Consider the following 17,759-nt stretch of genomic DNA (forward strand, 5'->3'; position numbering starts at 1 on the left):
TGTAACTATTTACTTACTAAGCACTTGGCAATAGAGGGCCTGTAAACTTCTCTTCATGGTATCATCTGCTCTTGGTTGTCTTGCAATCTATTCATGTTTCTGTCTAAGGGACAGAGAAATATATGTACAATTAACTTAAAAACAATAACAAAAAAACAATGCCAGTTTATTTTCTTCTGAAACCCTGCATAGCAATTCAAAGTGGCTCAGAAGAAATACAACTAGGGAAATGTCAAAAATGGAACTGTTCTTACACATTGGTAGCCAGGATGCCAGTTCTAAGAAAAAAAACACAATATGCAAATTGATTGGTGAATCTAATGGTGGGATTCAAATATGTGAACAACCGGTTCTCTGTGTGGATGCCGCTTCCGGAAGTCCATTCTGGGCGTGGGCAACAAAAAATTAGCTACCCGTTCTGCCAGCTGGTGTGAACTGGCTGAGCCCCATCATTGGGTGAATCTCAAGTAAGGGATGTAGCAGACAGGAGAATGATAATGCTCCTGGGACTGCTGTATTCTATAGTTCACTACAATGAAATATGTTTATAATCTGCAAAAATGAGTCCACATATCTGCAGTTTTGGGTATTTTATTCATGTGTAAAATGGCAGATGGCTTTTGTGCATGCATAACATCTTTTTTATTTCATGGTCTGTAAACATGATTTCATATTATTCACAATGGTTTGACTGGACTATAACTTGCTGTAAATAATAGGGCCCATCTGTATTAGTATTTCATTAAAATATTTCTAAGCATTACATCAGGGGTTCTCAATTTTTTTACCAGGGGATTCAAATCAGTGATACTAGACAATTCACAAAATGGCAGTTTTGCAGGAAGAGCCAGAGAACAAAACAATTATTACTGAAAGAGAATTTGTTTTATGAAGGAAGCATTATGTAAGTAAATTCAATATTACTATTAAAATATACAGTCTTCGCCTATTTTTATTTCTTCCAATACACCTTCAGGATGTTTGGCTGTAACTCATCATCCTTTCACTAAAGGCGAGATGAGGAGAAAGACAAGTTATATCTGAGATATAACTACAGGTTGTTCTCAACTTATGACCAGAATTCAGCCCAAAATTTATGTTGTCAAGTGAAACATTTGTTAAGTGAATTTTGCCCCATTTTATGACCTTTCTTACTACAGTTGTTAAGTGAATCACTGCAGTTATTAAATTAGTAACACAGTTGTTAAGTGAATCTGGCTTGAGCATTGACTTTGCTTGTCAGAAGTTCGCAAGCAAGTGACCACATGAACTTGGAACATTGCAATTGTCATAAATATATATTAGTCAAGTGCCAAGCATCTGAATTTTGATCCCATGACCGTGGGGATGCTGCAATGGTCATAAATGTGAAAAACAATCATAAGTCACTTTTTCCAGACCCCCCTTTAACTTTGAACAGTCACTAAACAAATTGTTGTAGGTTGTGGACTATCTGTACAGCAATCCTGGTGCATGAACATCCACGTAGAAATAAAGGGGACAGATGACAAATTGTATTGCAATTTTGTGACACAAACCCTGCCCCTCTTCTACATGTGATGCAACATTACACTCAAGTATTAAAGCAGTGTAGCATATCTTATGATGTCACAAAGCAGGATTCATCGTTTTGATACCTGTAGGATCCTAGTTTACAGGGATCTAGATCCATAATTGAAAAAGACTGCAATATATATCAGGAAAAGTTTTTTAAATGTATTTGAGCTCTCTTACTCAGAATTTTACCTACTCCTTTTCTATCTTTTATTTCACCCTTGGTAAATATCATGCACCTAATTTAATTGATTCATTGGCGTGAGAGAGAAGATAAATACCTGCTGATAGGAAATTGTTGTATTTAGATTTTCTACATGGTCCAGTCTCCTTTTAAAACAACTGCTTTTTAAACCCAAAGAAACTTGAAAAAATGTATTTTGCAGAGAGGGTAAGGAGATATGGGTTATGACAGCAACTGGGACTGTGAGGATTGTTGTCACTGGGCGATGAGGCTATGTGACAGCACACTTCACAACTGCATCATTTAGCGACGGAAGTTCTAATCCCAATTGCTGTCATAACCCGTGTATTAAATCAGAGCCACAGAGCTACACAATTCAGCCTTCTGATTCAGACTGAAAAATCAATCCTTAAGAACAATCTCACTATTTGATACATTAGAATATCCTCTGCCACCTTGCGCCAGTATTCGCTAGCTATTTTAATGCCTCCAACTATCATTTTTCCCTTAACTGTTAAAAAATGAATAAGACATCTGTGAAACAGGCAAAACTAATACACAAAACTCTTCCCCTGATTAAATGCCAAAGAATTTATGAAACTAGAAGTACTGTATTTGATTTGTAGAGACAAGTCTCTCAGGACTGCCACTTTTATTAGCTTCATTTGCCAGCAGAAGACGTGAGTCGTTCCCTTCTGTTACCACTTTACAGCTATTTATACACATAATTATAAACTCCTGCTTGAGTATGCCTTCTCTCTTAGTCCATGCTCTCAATTTTATTTTAAAAGAGGTTGTAATTGCAAGGAAAGCTGAATATTTCCTATAGGTTAAATACATTTAACTTCAGTGAAATAATATTTTGTGGATGATTATAAAAATTACCTGAAGACCAATATAAAAATGAGTTGCTTTTATATAAAGGTGGTAATCTTACACATATTTACTTCAAAGTAAGTTCTATTCTGAGTACGAAATACAAAACTATACTTCATACATATTATCTTGCCTTGCAGGGATTCAAGCAAGCATACCAGGAAGAGTAGCATCAATATACCCAAAAGGGATGTTACAACTTTTTAAAAAATATATTTGTTTTGCTGTTTTTTTCTTTTATGTAAATTTATATTGCCTATAAATTATTTGATTATTTAAAACATTTATATAGCCACCTGTCTTATATTGAAATCTGGGAAATTTCCAATTAGCAGTTGAAACTATATCAATAATAAAACAACATAATACATAAATATATTAAAACAATAAGACTTAAAACCAGCCATCAAAATTAAAACTCTGATATACAGCCCCTCATAAACTCTTCTTATCCACCTCACCCTATCCCAGCATGTGGAGGGAAATCCAGGTCTTCAGTGCTTTTGAAAAGCTAGGAGAGTAGAGGCTTGCCAAACTTCAGGAGAAGGGTGTTCCACAGATCAGGGGCTACTGTGGAAAAAGCAGGCTTCCTAGATCTTTTAATGTGACAATGTTTAAGGAAAGGAATTGGAGTTTGCACATCCTATCTGATCAGATGTATGTGGGGGGGAGTTGTCCTTAGGGAGAGGTGGGCCTACAGAAAACCTGGCCCTTGCCATATAGATGTTTAAAGGTTATAACCAGTACCTTGAATTGCACCCGGAAGGAAATTGGGAGTCAGTGCAGCTCACACAACAGAGATATTACCTGGGTAAACATAGAGAGACCCATCATGCTGTGTGCTTCCAGGTGACCTTCAAGGGCAGCCCCGTGTGGAGCTTATTGCAGTAATCCAAATAGCAAGTGATCAAGGTATGAGAGACCGCACTTGGCAAATATGATGAATCTGTGCAAAGGCTTCCCTAGCCCTAGCTGCCACCTGCTCCTCAAGCAGGAACTGCGAGTCTAGGAGGACTCCCAAATTGCACACTAACTCAGTCCAAAAGAGTGCCACCCTACCCAGAGTCAAAGATGGAATATTATCTGGGCTGGGAGGCTAAAAATCCAGAACCACTCCATTTTATCAAAACCAGTTCTTCCCCATCCAGACATTTACACAATTATGGCCAGAGCATGTGCTTTTCTCTGGAGAATAGAAACAAGAAATGTGTAATTTTATTCAATCCCTCCTCCTATGCAGCGTTCATCAATTCTGAATAGGGGCAGATATTTTTGTGTCCCTGTACAGTAACATAATCTTATGCACAACAGTTAATCATCATACATAAAAGGTAAGGGACAGCTAAGATTCTTACAGTCTAAGATACTGGAAATGTAAACACAATGCAGGCACATACTACCACATTTGGTGGACATGTGGCAAAGCTTATTGGAAAAAGATACATACGTGGTTAGAAAAAAATATTAGGTGAACAGGTGACTTTTAAACCTGAACTTTTTTTACTAGGTATAATGTCTGAAAAGATTAATAAGCAGAGTTTATATTTAATTTTACACATCACTATAGCAGCGAGAATAATCTTCACACAATACTGGAAGAATGAAGGATTGCCATCAGAAGAAGAAATAATCAGAAAAATATTGGAATATGCAGAGATGGACAGATTAACTATGAGACTGAAAGATAAAGAAGACACAGACTACTACCAAATTTGGGGTTTTATTGTTGGTTAGAGGAAAGAATGAAGGATTAGGAATCGAATATGTATGCTAACCCCAGACAACCCGTTGATTGGAAAAATTAACGTATGTATGCAAAAAAAACCCCAATAAAATCTTTATAAGAAAAAAATAAGATCCTTAGAGTCTATATGTATAGAGCTTTTTCTTCTTAAATGGTTTTTACATATTACACATTCAGTGTTGTGCCAAATGTATTTGCTGATGCCAACAGTCAATCTGGGTGCAAAATAAGCCCAATTCTGTGAAGATATAATAATAATACTAATAATAATAATAGTAATAATAATAATAATAATAATTATTATTATTATTATTACTACTACTAAATACCTGGGATGCAAAATCAACAAAGAAGAAAAACAAACTGTGCACCAGAAAAATGGAAGGTTAGACTAGAAAATAAGATCAGCAAGTTAAGTATAAGCACCAATTCACTGCAAGAAACAAACCAACTAATGTACAGCACAGCTGCAGTTATAACTGAATACCTGGGATGCAAAATCAACAAAGAAGAAAAACAAACAAACAGTGCACCACAAAAATGGAAGGTTAGACTAGAAAATAAGATCAGCAAGTTAAGATCACATGCAAGCAAGCTAGAACAGATGAAAGAAAAGAAGCTGAAGAAAAAGAAGACCAAAGAATACCTAATCAAGAAATACCACTTAGAAACAAGGAAGATCAAGGAAGCACTGGAAATAATAAAGCAACAAATAACAGCTATAGCCAGTAAAATCAGTAGATATGAAGCTCGAATTGCAAACTATAGGCAGAACCTCCAATTTCAATCCAATCAGAAACGTTTCTACCAATCCATCAATGGAGAAACTGCAAGGAATCAGTCAGTACCTGACAAGGAAGAAACAGTGCAATTCTGGAAGCAGATATGGGATAACCCAAAGAAATACAACCAGGATGCGGCTTGGTTAAAAGAGGTGGATGCAAATAAAACAGAAGTTGAAATGAAAGAACTAGTAATAACAACAAAAATGGTAGAAAAAAGAGCAAAGAAAATCAAAAATTGGTCCGCACCAGGTGAAGATGAACTGCATGGGTTTTGGTTGAAACATCTAACTGTTATACACCCACTCATTGCCAAGCAGTTCAACAATATACTACAAGGAGGAGAAATTGAAAAGTGGCTAACAACTGGGAAAACCTACCTAATAATAAAAAATCCAGCAAAATGGGCAACACCAGGCAACTACAGGCCAATTACCTGTTTACCAACAACTTTCAAATTACTAACTGGTGTGGTAGCTGATGCAGTATAACAGCATCTAGTTGAAAACAATCTCTTTCCACCTGAGCAGAAAGGAAACTGCCCCAATAGCAGAGGAACAAAAATCAACTCCTAATAGACAAAATGATCTTGGAAAACTGCAAGAAAAGGAAGACCAACCTGAATGTGGCATGGATTGACTAAAAAAAGGCATTTGACTCTCTGCCACATGATTGGATAATAAAGTGCCTAGAAATAACAGGAGTCAGTAGAAACATCAGAAAATTTGTGCAAAGATCGATGGCACAATGGAAGACACAGTTGCAGATCAATGGTGAAAAGCTGGGAGAGGTTAATATCAAGAGAGGAATATTTCAAGGAGATTCATTATCACCATTACTATTTGTTATTGCACTGTTTCCTCTGTCAACAATACTGAGTAACTCAGGACATGGCTATCAAACATCAAAAACATCTGCCAGACTATCCCACCTCCTTTATATGGATGATCTGAAGCTGTATGGAAAAACATCATCTGAAATAGAATCGCTGCTCAACACTGTCTGTATATATAGCCAAGATATTGTAATGGAGTTTGGCTTGGACAAATGTGCCACACTTACTATCAAACAAGGAAAAATAGTGACAACTGAAGGAATCAAGATGCCCCACGAAAATAACATTAAGAGTCTGGATGAGGAAGAGTACTACAAATACTTGGGTATCCTTCAAGCTGACAACATCAAGCCCACTGAAGTCAAGAAAAAGATTAGAGGTGAATACATCAAGAGAGTGAAGAAGATCTTAAAGTCCAAACTCAATGGAGGAAAAACCATAAAGGCAATCAACACCTGGGCAATCCCAGTCATTAGGTACACAGCTGGAATAGTGGACTGGACTCAAGCAGAACTAAAAGCAATGGATAGGAAGACCAGAAAAATAATGACAATGAATCATGTTCTTCATCCACGCAGTGACATTGACAGACTTTATCTACCAAGGCAAATAGGTGGGCGTGGAATGCTACAAGTATATCAGATGGTTGAAGAAGAAAAAATGGCTTTGGAAGAATATCTGAAGAACTATGATAAAGATGCACTGAAATCAGTATATCAGGAAGGCTTACTGACTACTGGAGAGACCAAACTGGCCTACAATAAAGACCAAATGAAGAACAGAATAGAGGCATGGGAAGACAAAGCACTACATGGCCAATACATTAAAAAAATAGCTGGGAAAGCAGATATTAACAAGACCTGGCAATGGCTAAGAGCAGGAAAATTGAAGAAAGAGACCGAGGGACTAATTCTCGCTGCACAAGACCAAGCCTTAAGGACAAATGCATATAAAGTCAAAATTGAGAAGACAGCAACAGACACTAAGTGCCGCCTATGCAAAGAAGCTGAAGAAATAGTGGACCACTTGGTAAGCTGTTGCAAGAAGATTGCACAGACTGACTACAAGCAGCGGCATGACAAAGTAGCAAAAATGGTGCATTGGAAGATCTGCAAAAAATATCATTTGCCTGTAAGCAAAAACTGGTGGGATCATAAAATAGAGAAAGTCATAGAAAATGATAAAATTAAACTGCTCTGGGACTTCAGAATTCAAACAGACAAGCACCTGCAACATACCACCCAGACTTAACAATTGTCGATAAGAAAGACAAAAAAGTCTGGATAGTGGACGTGGCAGTGCCTGGAGACAGCAGAATAGAAGAGAAAGAACTGGAGAAGATAACAAAACACAAAGACCTACAAATAGAAATAGAAAGACTGTGGCAAAAGCAAACAAGGGTAGTACCAATAGTCATAGGCGTCTTGGGTGCAATCCCAAAACAACTGGAGCACCACTTGAACACCACTGGCATTGACAAATTCGCTATTAGTCAATTGCAAAAGGCAGCCTTATTAGGAACTGCTTCCATCCTGCGACGATATCTGTAATACCATCAAACATCCACATCTGCCTATCCCAGGTCCTGGGTAAGGACTTGATAGGTAGACAAAATGCCAAATCCAGTCTGAACATCTGGCTGACTGTGAGATGATCCATAATAATAATAATAATAATATTCGTTGCAGTTTCTTCATTAATGGATTGGTAGAAACGTTTCTGATTGGATTGCAATTGGAGGTTCTGCCTATAGTTTGCAATTCGAGCTTCATATCTACTGATTTTCCTGGCTATAGCTGTTATTAGTTGCTTTATTATTTCCAGTGCTTCCTTGATCTTCCTTGTTTCTAAGTGGTATTTCTTGATTAGGTATTCTTTGGTCTTCTTGTTCTTCAGCTTCTTTTCTTTCATCTGTTCTAGCTTGCTTGCATGTGACCTTAACTTGCTGATCTTATTTTCTAGTCTAACCTTCCATTTTTCTGGTGCACTGTTTGTTTGTTTTTCTTGTTTGTTGATTTTGCATCCCAGGTATTCTGTTATAACTGCAGCTGTGCTGTACATTCGTTGGTTTGTTTCTTGCAGTGAATTGGTGCTTATACTTGATATTGCAGTATTTGCATCTTTTAATGCTTGTGCTAGCTGTTTCTTTGGAACAAGCTTCAATGCAGGTAACCTTATTCTGTTGTTTTTGTGCTGTTCTAGATGCTCAGTTATTCTTTGTTTCAATTCTTTTATTTCTTTAGTTAGAGGGTTTTGTTCTTCCTGAGGAAGAGGTGCCTGGTTTCCAAATGAGAACCGTTGTATATCTCTACTGGATTCTTTCACTGCCAACTCCCCCTGGTTTGCCTCTACATTCTGAATTACTTCTTGTAAGGCTTTGATTTCTTTGCCCTGGGTAAACCTTTGCAGTTCGTCCAATTCTGTTTCTGTGAATACTTTATTTCGTGTTATAACTCGGCATTGATCTGCTAGTCTCTGTTCTGTTATTTCTGATTCTGGATGTTGTTCTTTCCAGAACTGGTGCATTCGTTTTAGATATCCTCATCTTGTTGGACTTGATCTGTAGTACCAGATCATTATTTCTTTGTTTTCCATCACTGTGTATCTGCGACGGGTAAACACCTTTTCTTCCAGTAGTTCTGCAGCTGCTGGCCCTGGTTGCTCAGCCAACAGTCCTGAGTCCTGTAACCCATTTTTCACAGATATCCAGGAACTCCAATATCTAGTGCGGACCTTGTTAACCCGGGCGACGTCCGAGCCGGTATGGCATTCTGTAATTTACGTCTCACCATATTTTTATGGGAGAGACACTCTTTGTCTGACTCCTCTGATGAGACCTGTCCAGTATGGTTGAACCTCTGGCATAGCTCTCATCTTCCTCAGAGTACACAAACCCCACAACCACGTCAAGGTAGTGCCTCACTGGGGGATGATTATTATTATTATTATTATTATTATTATTATTATTATTATTATTATTATTATTACTAGGTACATCTGGCTGACTGTGCAATGATGATGATGATGATGATGATGATGATGATGATGATAAAAGTTGGAAGGGACCTTGGAGGTCATCTAGTCCAATCCCTTGCTCAGGCAGAGAATCCGATAACATTTCAGACAAATGGCTGCCCAGTCTCTTCTTAAAAACTTCCAGTGTTGAAGTATTCACAGCTTTTGGAGGCAGGTTGTTCCACTGATTAATTGTTCTAACTGTCAGAAAATTTCTCCTTAGTTCTAGGTTGCTTCTCTCTTTGGTTAGGTTCTATCCACTGCTTCTTGTCCTGCCTTCAGGTACTTTGGAGAATAGCTTGACTTCCTCTTCTTTGTGGCAACCCCCGAGATATTGAAACACTGCTATCATGTCCCTCCTCGTCCTTCTCTTTATTAAATTAAACATACCCAATTCCAGCAACCGTACCTTATATGTTTTAACCTCCAGTTCCCTAATCATCTTTGTTGCTCTTCTCTGTACTCTTTCTAGAGTCTCAACATCTTTTTTACATTGCGGTGACCAAAACTGGATGCAGTATTCCAAGTGTGGCCTTACCAAGGCATTATAAAGTGGTATTAATACTTCACGTGATCTTGATTTTATCCATCTGTTAATGCAGCCTAGCACTGTGTTGGCTTTTTTGGCAGCTGCAGCACACTGCTGGCTCATATTTAAGTGATTGTCCACTAGGACTCTGAGATCCCTCTCATAGTTACTACTACTGAGCAAGGTATCACCTATACTGTACCTGTGCCTAAATGTAGAACCTTACTTGCCTAAATGTAGAACCTTACTTTTTTCACCACTGAATTTCATTTTGTTAGATAGCGCCCAATGTTCAAGTTTGTCAAGATCCTTCTATATCTTAAGCCTATTTTCTGGAATGTTGGCTATTCCTGCCTGTTTGGTGTCGTCTGCAAATTTGATGAGTTCCCCATCTATCTCCTCATCCAAATCATTGATGAAGATGTTGAAGAGGATTGGACCCAGAACAGAGCCCTGGGACACCCCACTACACACTTTCCTCTATGTAGACGCAGTTCCATTGAGGATCAAATGCTGAGTACGGCCGGTCAGCCAGTTATGAATTCATCTGATGGTGATGCTGTCTAACCCACATTTTTCTATCTTATCAAGTAGTAGGTTGTGGTCTACTATATTAAAAAAATGTGTCACACTAATGTATTCTAACTGGTTAACTAATATACTAAAGCAGTGATGGCGAACCTTTTAGAGACCGAGTGCCCAAACTGAAACCCAAAACCCACTTATGTATTGTCAGGTGCCAAGTGGACATGGCCCATTGGGTGGGTGTGGCCAATTGGGTGGGCATGGCTGCAATGGTAACGGAAGACTGGGTGGGACTAAAAAGTTCAATCAATCAATTCCAACTTTGGGAGATCTTTTTTTTCCTGTGAGAATTGAAATTGATTGATTGATTGAACCTTTTTTTTGCACACAGCAGCGGAGACCTAAAGCGAACAGGTTTTATAAAATCCAGCTGAAGGCCTAGGACTGGGGCAACGGTACGCAGGCCCACAGAGACGGCTCTGCGTGCCACCTGTGGCACGCGTGCCATAGGTTCACCACCATGGCACTAAAGCTTTAGATATGACACACTTGATAATCAATAGGTTTCTGGAAGAGTAAGATATGGCAATAAATTTTACTGAAGAAGTTTATTCCTGCCACAGACATGAAAAACCACCATAACAGCAAATTACCTATCCTGTATCCAAATAACAAAACAATTAACACATGCCAGTTATGTCAAATACAATTCCAAAATAATGAGAATTATAACATCTATTTTATACACATATACAGCACCAAATAGATAATGTCAAAATCAGATAGACTTCATTTTATGCCAACAATGCTGGAAAGGTTCAGTTGCATCTGTTAAGACATTTCCTGGTGCTGATTGTATCTCAGACCATCAACTATTAGCGGCTAAACTGAAGCACAAATTTGCAAAGTGAAAAAGGTAATATTCCCCCAAAATTCAGTGTGAACGACATCTCACTTATGTATGCCATTGAAGTTAGGAATAGGCTCAAACTACTGAATTTATAAGGAAAAGGCCCAAATGAATAGTGGCAAGAGATCCAAAGTAACATCATGGAAGGTGCTGGAAAGTATGTATCACGTCGAAAACCAAAGAGAACAAACAAATGGCTATCTGACGGCACCCTCAAAATAGCTGATCAGAGAAGGGAATCAAACACAAATGTAATAAAGATGAAGGTAAAAAGCTGGATGCAATTTTCCAACATGAAACCAGGAAAGACAAAAATAGACAGTAGGAAGAGGAGTGTTAACATCTGGAAGAAGCTAATAGGAAGGAACATACTAAAGTCATGTTTTCTGTAGTGGAAATAATGCAATGTAGCTTTTCACCATGGCAAGGAATTGTTAAAGACTGCAACAGGAATGTACTAAGTAACATCTGTATTAAATTATCTGATGCTATTTATTGCAATTATTTATCTATTAATGTGTACCTGACTCTTGAATGGAAAGTTCTACTAGCCATAGGCAGCATGATGAAAATAACAACAATAATACCATTGTGCTGATTTTGACAGCACTCAAATGGATTTGGATAGTTTATTGACCTGATGTGAAGCCCAATGAAACTTGGGTGCAAGGACAAAAATATGACATTTGTTCCTGTTTTTCTTTCATGTTTTGATGGCTTAGAAATGTTAATAATGGTCATTTAACTATAATTTAATTTTAACTTAATTTTTATGGTCAATAATTATTGCAATTTAAATTGCTCGTTTAAATTTACAATGCTTTATATAGCTTGGCACTAAGATCATCTCCACATGAAGTATTGGGTAACACTCTGCTTTCCAAGGTAAATTTGCTTACCAAAATTAATTTGCTTTCTATCCCAACAACTCACAATCAAAACTATGACACTGATCTAATGTAGGAAAAAGTGCATGAGAAATGTATTCCCCTGAATATTATTTCTCATTTCAGTCCCACATATTATTTCTTAACTTCCTAGCTTCAGAAGTCTGAGTTCTAACACACCACTAACCCTATGTGCAGCTTTCAGATGTCACTCAGTTTTTGTTTTTATAAACCATTATCAGCAAAATCAATTATGAGAGATGCAGAAATTGCAACCCAACAATATATCCAGAGAAGAACACACTGCCCATCTGTATGATAAAGAACTATCCTTTGTTCTAATATACCGTATTAGTGAGATTTGGGGATAATTTTTTTGTTTAATGCTATGCCTAAAATATTCATAGACTATTAATCTCTTAACACTTTTTAAATGGTTACCTTAAAACTTCTCTTTATTCATAGCTTCCGCATCTATATATAATAGTATAGTCAGTGATGAATAGACTTATGAAATCTCCATGTATAGCCAAGTTACTGACTTCCAGCATGAGTGATTTTTACCCACTATTCTACACTATACTCCATCTAAATTAAAGAAACCATACCGATGAATAGTAAACAAAAACACTGAAAAGAACTGACAGGTCCCCAAATACTGGATGTTCATTATGCCTACAGAAAGAAAAACACCCACAATGGATTGAAGCAAAACAAAAACAAACATTCCCTTTATTTAGCAAACTAAACGCCACATGAAGGCTTTTTATCTTGATATTGAGAAATGTGTACATTTGCACATGCATACATATATGTACATGTGAAAGAAGAGCAAGGCTTGAAGTGACAACCATACACACTCAATACCAATCACATTATCTTTTTAATTAACTGAAAAACACTGGCAAGAGAAGGTTGATCACAGATATGCCAATACTGCAACTCAAGGAAAGGCAGATTTCCACCTTCCTTCTCAGCTATGATCCCAATTTAAAATGTTTCCCATAAGAGTAATTGGCATTAGGATAAGCAATCTTCTTGGCAATGGTACTGTTAATATTTGACTTTTGGAAGACCAGGGAAGCAAAACCTGGATCCCCTAAACCACAAGTCGGCAACCTGCGGCTCCGGAGCCGCATACGGCTCTTTGAGCCTTCCCCTGCGGCTCCCAGCCTCCTCTGCCTTTGCAGAGAGAGACAGAGACAGAGAGAGGAATTGCGCTTCCCTGCTTCTCTCTCTCTCTCTCTCTGTGTGTGTGTGTGTGTGTGGTTGTGGTTGTGTGTGTGTATGTGTGTGTGTGTGTAAAAGAGAGTGCACTCACAGTGTTCTCTGAGGAGCTGAAAAGCTTACTGGGCGGAGCTCCTCCCTTTACTGCATCTCTGCAGGAAGCAGGAAGGGCAGGAGAGCGCTAGCTAGCCCAGCTAGGCTGACTCAGGAATTCTGGGAGTTGAAGTCCATGAGTCATAAAAGAGACGAGGTTGCCTACCCCTGATCTTGTTGGACAACAGCCTGAAGCTTGTCAGGTGAGCAGCAGATAGGAGGGGGGGGAGAAAGAGAGAGAGAGAAAGAGGGGGAGAGAGAGAGAGAGAGGAAAAAGAGAGAAAGAAAGAGAGCGGGAGAAGAGGAGTGGCAGACCAAGGGCAGATAGAGAGGGAGAGAGAGAGAGAGAGACCCTTTTGACATCTAAAATGAAGATAACACTGCATATATCCTTTTTTTACCTATGTGTGTGTGTGTGTGTGTATATATATATATATACATACATACATATACATATATATACACACACACATACATACACACACACAAGCACACACACACAAAAACACACAATACCTATAATAAAGGTAAAAAAGGATATATGCAGTGTTATCTTCATTTTAGATATCAAAATGGTTTTGCGGCTCCCAGTGTTTTGTTTTTGGTGGGAAACGGGTCCATGTGGCTCTTCAAGTGTTTTGGGTTGCCTACCCCTGCCCTAAACCTATGTAATATGTATCCTCCTTTCAATACTCGGAAAAAGTAACGGAGTAATAGTGATAATCATGTTAATATGTTAATAATAATCTAGCAAGGCAGCTTCAGTTAAATTTAAAATTATCCTTTAATTTTAAGTGTATCCAGAGTGAATTGGGAGTATGCTCTCAACCAAGCAGCCAAATCAAAGGGACTAGAATGGTGGGGAGTAATTTTAGTTCTCTTATCTATCACTGACGTTTGCTTCATCCTGCTGATTAACAGAGCTGTGGCTGACTAAATAAGAATCCATTCTAAGCAGCTTCTTACAAAGACAGGCTGACCTGCTGAGAGATATGATATAATATTAATTTACATTTACTTATAACAATTCAATAATAACACAATACAGATCACTCAGTAGCAGAAAATATGTCAGTTATGTCAAAATTGACTCTACATTTAAAAATTACAGATGTAATCCTACAGTGGCAAAGTTAAAGCTCCTATAGAGATAGAAGGAAAATAAGCGTTCATAAATTCCTCACAAAATAGTTCTTTTTAATATAATATGTATATGATGATAAATAAAAGGGAAAGAAAAAAAGTATTTCTTCAAACTTGGATTTACAGATCAAGAGAACATGTAGTCCAATAAAAATGGAAAGAAAAATAGTTCTGATCCATTGTCAGATTATAAGTGTACAGCCTATTTTTCTTTATTATTTCAAAAACTATATTTCATTTTGAAAATAAATGTAGATCCTTGTTGATGAGTTGGAGAATTGCCAAGGAAACGTAAATGTCACTGGGCAGCTTGTTTCCATGGTTTGGTTTCAGTTCATATATATCTACTCTCTATGCAACTTTGAATGATATGGTACAATCTTCTCTATGTCAATAAAAGAAATTAGCTTTGAGTATTTGAAAGGGAAAGGAACCAGAAAGGAAAAGAAAGTTGAAGGGCTATTTCAATGTAGCCAACCAAATACATATTAAGTTTTAGGTAATAAGCACTGCACAGCTGTGAGGTAAATTTAGTGTTTTTCTTGGTGTAACCTTATCAGCCTCTATTACTACTTTGCTTTTTACAGTGGCTTTTATTTTTCATCATCAGGCTCAGGCACCAACATGCAGGTATATCCTGAACACACTGCAAAGAAAAAAAACCTGCATCAAAGACCTGCACTACAGTATCTCCCAGATTATTGAGATTGTGTTAAAGCATCTTGTACATTTTATTGATTTATTGGCATAGTGAGCTGAAATTCTTTGTCTCAAACCTAAAAACCAGTACACATGAAAGAAATGAAATGCTTTAAATGCTTTACTGTGTTTTCCCAAAAATAAGACTGGGTCTTATATTTATTTTTGGTCCAAATGACCCATTAGGGCTTATTTGGGGGGGATGTCATATGGGAGGCGGCGAGTGCACAGGAAATGAAGGTGTTCAGCAGCAGACAAAGCAGCAGTCTGTCAGCCCCTTGGCCAGTGCACTCTGGGGTTGCAAAGCCCACACAATGCAGGTGAGAGGGAGCACTGCTATTGCCAGGCGGGGTGATGCATGCCTCCCGTGCCACCTCCCCCCACCTACCAAAGCCATAGAGGGCAGGGGAGGCGCACGCCTCCGTCCTTCAGCTGCTCCTGCCTGTACGTGCTGCTATCATCTTCGCCTGAAGAGCGCATTCCACCGGCACTGCCGCCACCTCCCAAGCGTCTGCTCTGGGAAGTCCTGTAAGACGTTGTGGCCGTGGGCAAGCAGATGGTGGGATGGAGTAGACAGGCGGTTACCTAGGGCTTATTTTTAGGGTAGGGCTTATATTAGTCACAAACATAAAAATCATGCTAGGGCTTGTTTTCTGGTTGGGTCTTATTTTCAGGGAAACATGGTATGTTAGCAAAAACATTAGCTGTATGAAAACATTAATCTTTCACCTGAGAAACTTGTATTGTGCAAAAATCTATAATTGCCAGATTTTTTTTCCACACCACACTACTCATTCTGTTAACTGTTAACATCATAGGTCATTACATATTCCTTAGCTAAAGTTATACAATTTTAAAACAAAAACCTTCACTCTGAAAGCTTTTTATTTTTAATGATTAGTTTCTTATTTAGTCCTGCTCTATTTCCAAACATCAGCTAATGAATATTGGTAGAATTTTCTCCTGCTTTAATGTCTTGTCCTCTGCAATACTATAGGGAAAATATAACAATATTCTTCATCCACAACAACCTTACCCTTGTGATTTGGAAGAACTTGAGACTCTATCCAAAGCCTGCACAACACATGACTTGCCAAGCAGCCTTGTTGGTTGACTGAAAAATAACCAATATCTTACTATTAAATGTCAGTGCCACCAGGATGTATCTATGGCTGCCGCCTAGGATTTTGCAGTCACTTCCATCCTGAAAAATATGCTGCCAAGTGCCTTCAGTGATTCCAGGACTCATGTACATTGACAGCTCCATTGTTGGCACCGCACCAGTAGTCACTAGAAGAGTTGAACAGCACCTTGGCAGCTTATATTCCACTGTCATCAATTTGGCTTTTTAACATATTTTTTTTCTCTTATAAGGAATGGTTTTATTTGCCCTATATTACGTGGGTGGAACCTAAGCATCTCCAGAATAGATGCAAAATTTCTTATACTTGCCGTTGCTTTATGCAGAAAACTCATGTCTTAATTTGGGGATATTATTTGGGATCTTTAATTATATTAAAGTGTGTTTTTAATGACACTTACCGTATATGCCAGCATATTAGGCGACCCGGCATATAAGACGACCCCCGTCTTTGTCGCTGAGCCACATTCCTAGAACGTCGTCTTATACACCGGAAACTACCAGTATTTCCGGCGTATAAGACAACTCGGCGTATAAGACGACCCCCGTCTTTGACGCCGAGTTTAGCGCTTCCGGAAGTCATCTTATACGCCGGCATATACGGTATTTTTTGTCACATGTGACCTCAACAATCACAGTAAAGTTGTATTAAATAAAATATATATAAACACAGTATCTTTGCAAATAGAATTAATTTGTTAATTTAAACATCTACTTACTTTCAGCTCATCTTAATTTTTTTAAAAAGGCTTAAATATCTGACTATTTTTTAAACTCTTAACTATTTTTTTAGAGATTTTATAAACTAATTTCTTAATCTTCCCTTTCTTAGCACCCAATAAAAAGGAGAAAGACAGAGACAGAATAGAAAAACACAGTTTGCTCAGGAATTAAAACACTTGACATTTGCTCTATCAATCATATGATAAATGTGTAGTCTCTCACAATTCAATTAAATTTACATAATGCAATAATATCAAAAACACTAGGGGATGGAAGGTACTACCTCAAATGAGTGGAAATCCACCATAATTCATGCCACATTACATTTATGAACAAAAAAGGATTCAATAGCTATGCATATCATTTTACATGGATTAACCAAGATTCAAGTGATGCAATCAAATATTTAAATCAATTATGTGATATATATTTCCTAAAAAGTGGTCCTCTGATTGCATTTCATTAGAGAAAAAAGAAATGGCCTGATTTTGGTAATTAAAAGAGTAAATATTTACATTTGAGAACAAATCATTTTTTATTTCTGTTGAAATAATATGTTTGATGCAGCAATTCTGTTTAGAGATTAACACCAGGATTAAAATATTTATCTATATTTAAGTGTAAAAAGTTACTGCAACAAAATCCTTGCCAGACATTGAAAGGGGACAATTACTTGAAAAATAACTGAAATATATTTAATGGTTTTGTTAAGTCAATTGCAATAAATGCATTAATTCTAAGTAAGCCTCTTCCTTTGGGGAATAATTACTAACTCACTGTATAATGTAATTATCTAAAAAAGTAAAAAGAAAGAAATCATCCTTTACAGTTGATACTATAATCATGTAGAAAGATAATGATTTTAAAATAAACCTTTCAATTCTTTTAAATA

General features: G+C 37.5%; 1 protein-coding gene across 4 annotated transcripts in view; it reads right to left on the reverse strand.

Annotated features, from left to right (window-relative positions):
• The window catches only part of TMEM108 (transmembrane protein 108), a 175,798-nt gene that overhangs the window by 90,316 nt on the left and 67,723 nt on the right, over positions 1 to 17,759 (reverse strand). For all 4 annotated transcript variants that reach the window (XM_039336180.1, XM_039336179.1, XM_039336182.1 and 1 more), the window contains exon 3: positions 18 to 103. In XM_039336180.1, coding sequence (XP_039192114.1) covers positions 18 to 57 — 40 coding nt within the window. In that variant the 5' untranslated portion in view covers positions 58 to 103. The remainder of the gene's footprint in view (positions 1 to 17; positions 104 to 17,759) is intronic.

Source organism: Crotalus tigris, unplaced genomic scaffold, assembly GCF_016545835.1.
Source record: "Crotalus tigris isolate CLP2741 ecotype Arizona unplaced genomic scaffold, ASM1654583v1 scf7180000017666.27876245, whole genome shotgun sequence".
NCBI classification, from domain to species: Eukaryota; Metazoa; Chordata; class Lepidosauria; order Squamata; family Viperidae; genus Crotalus; species Crotalus tigris.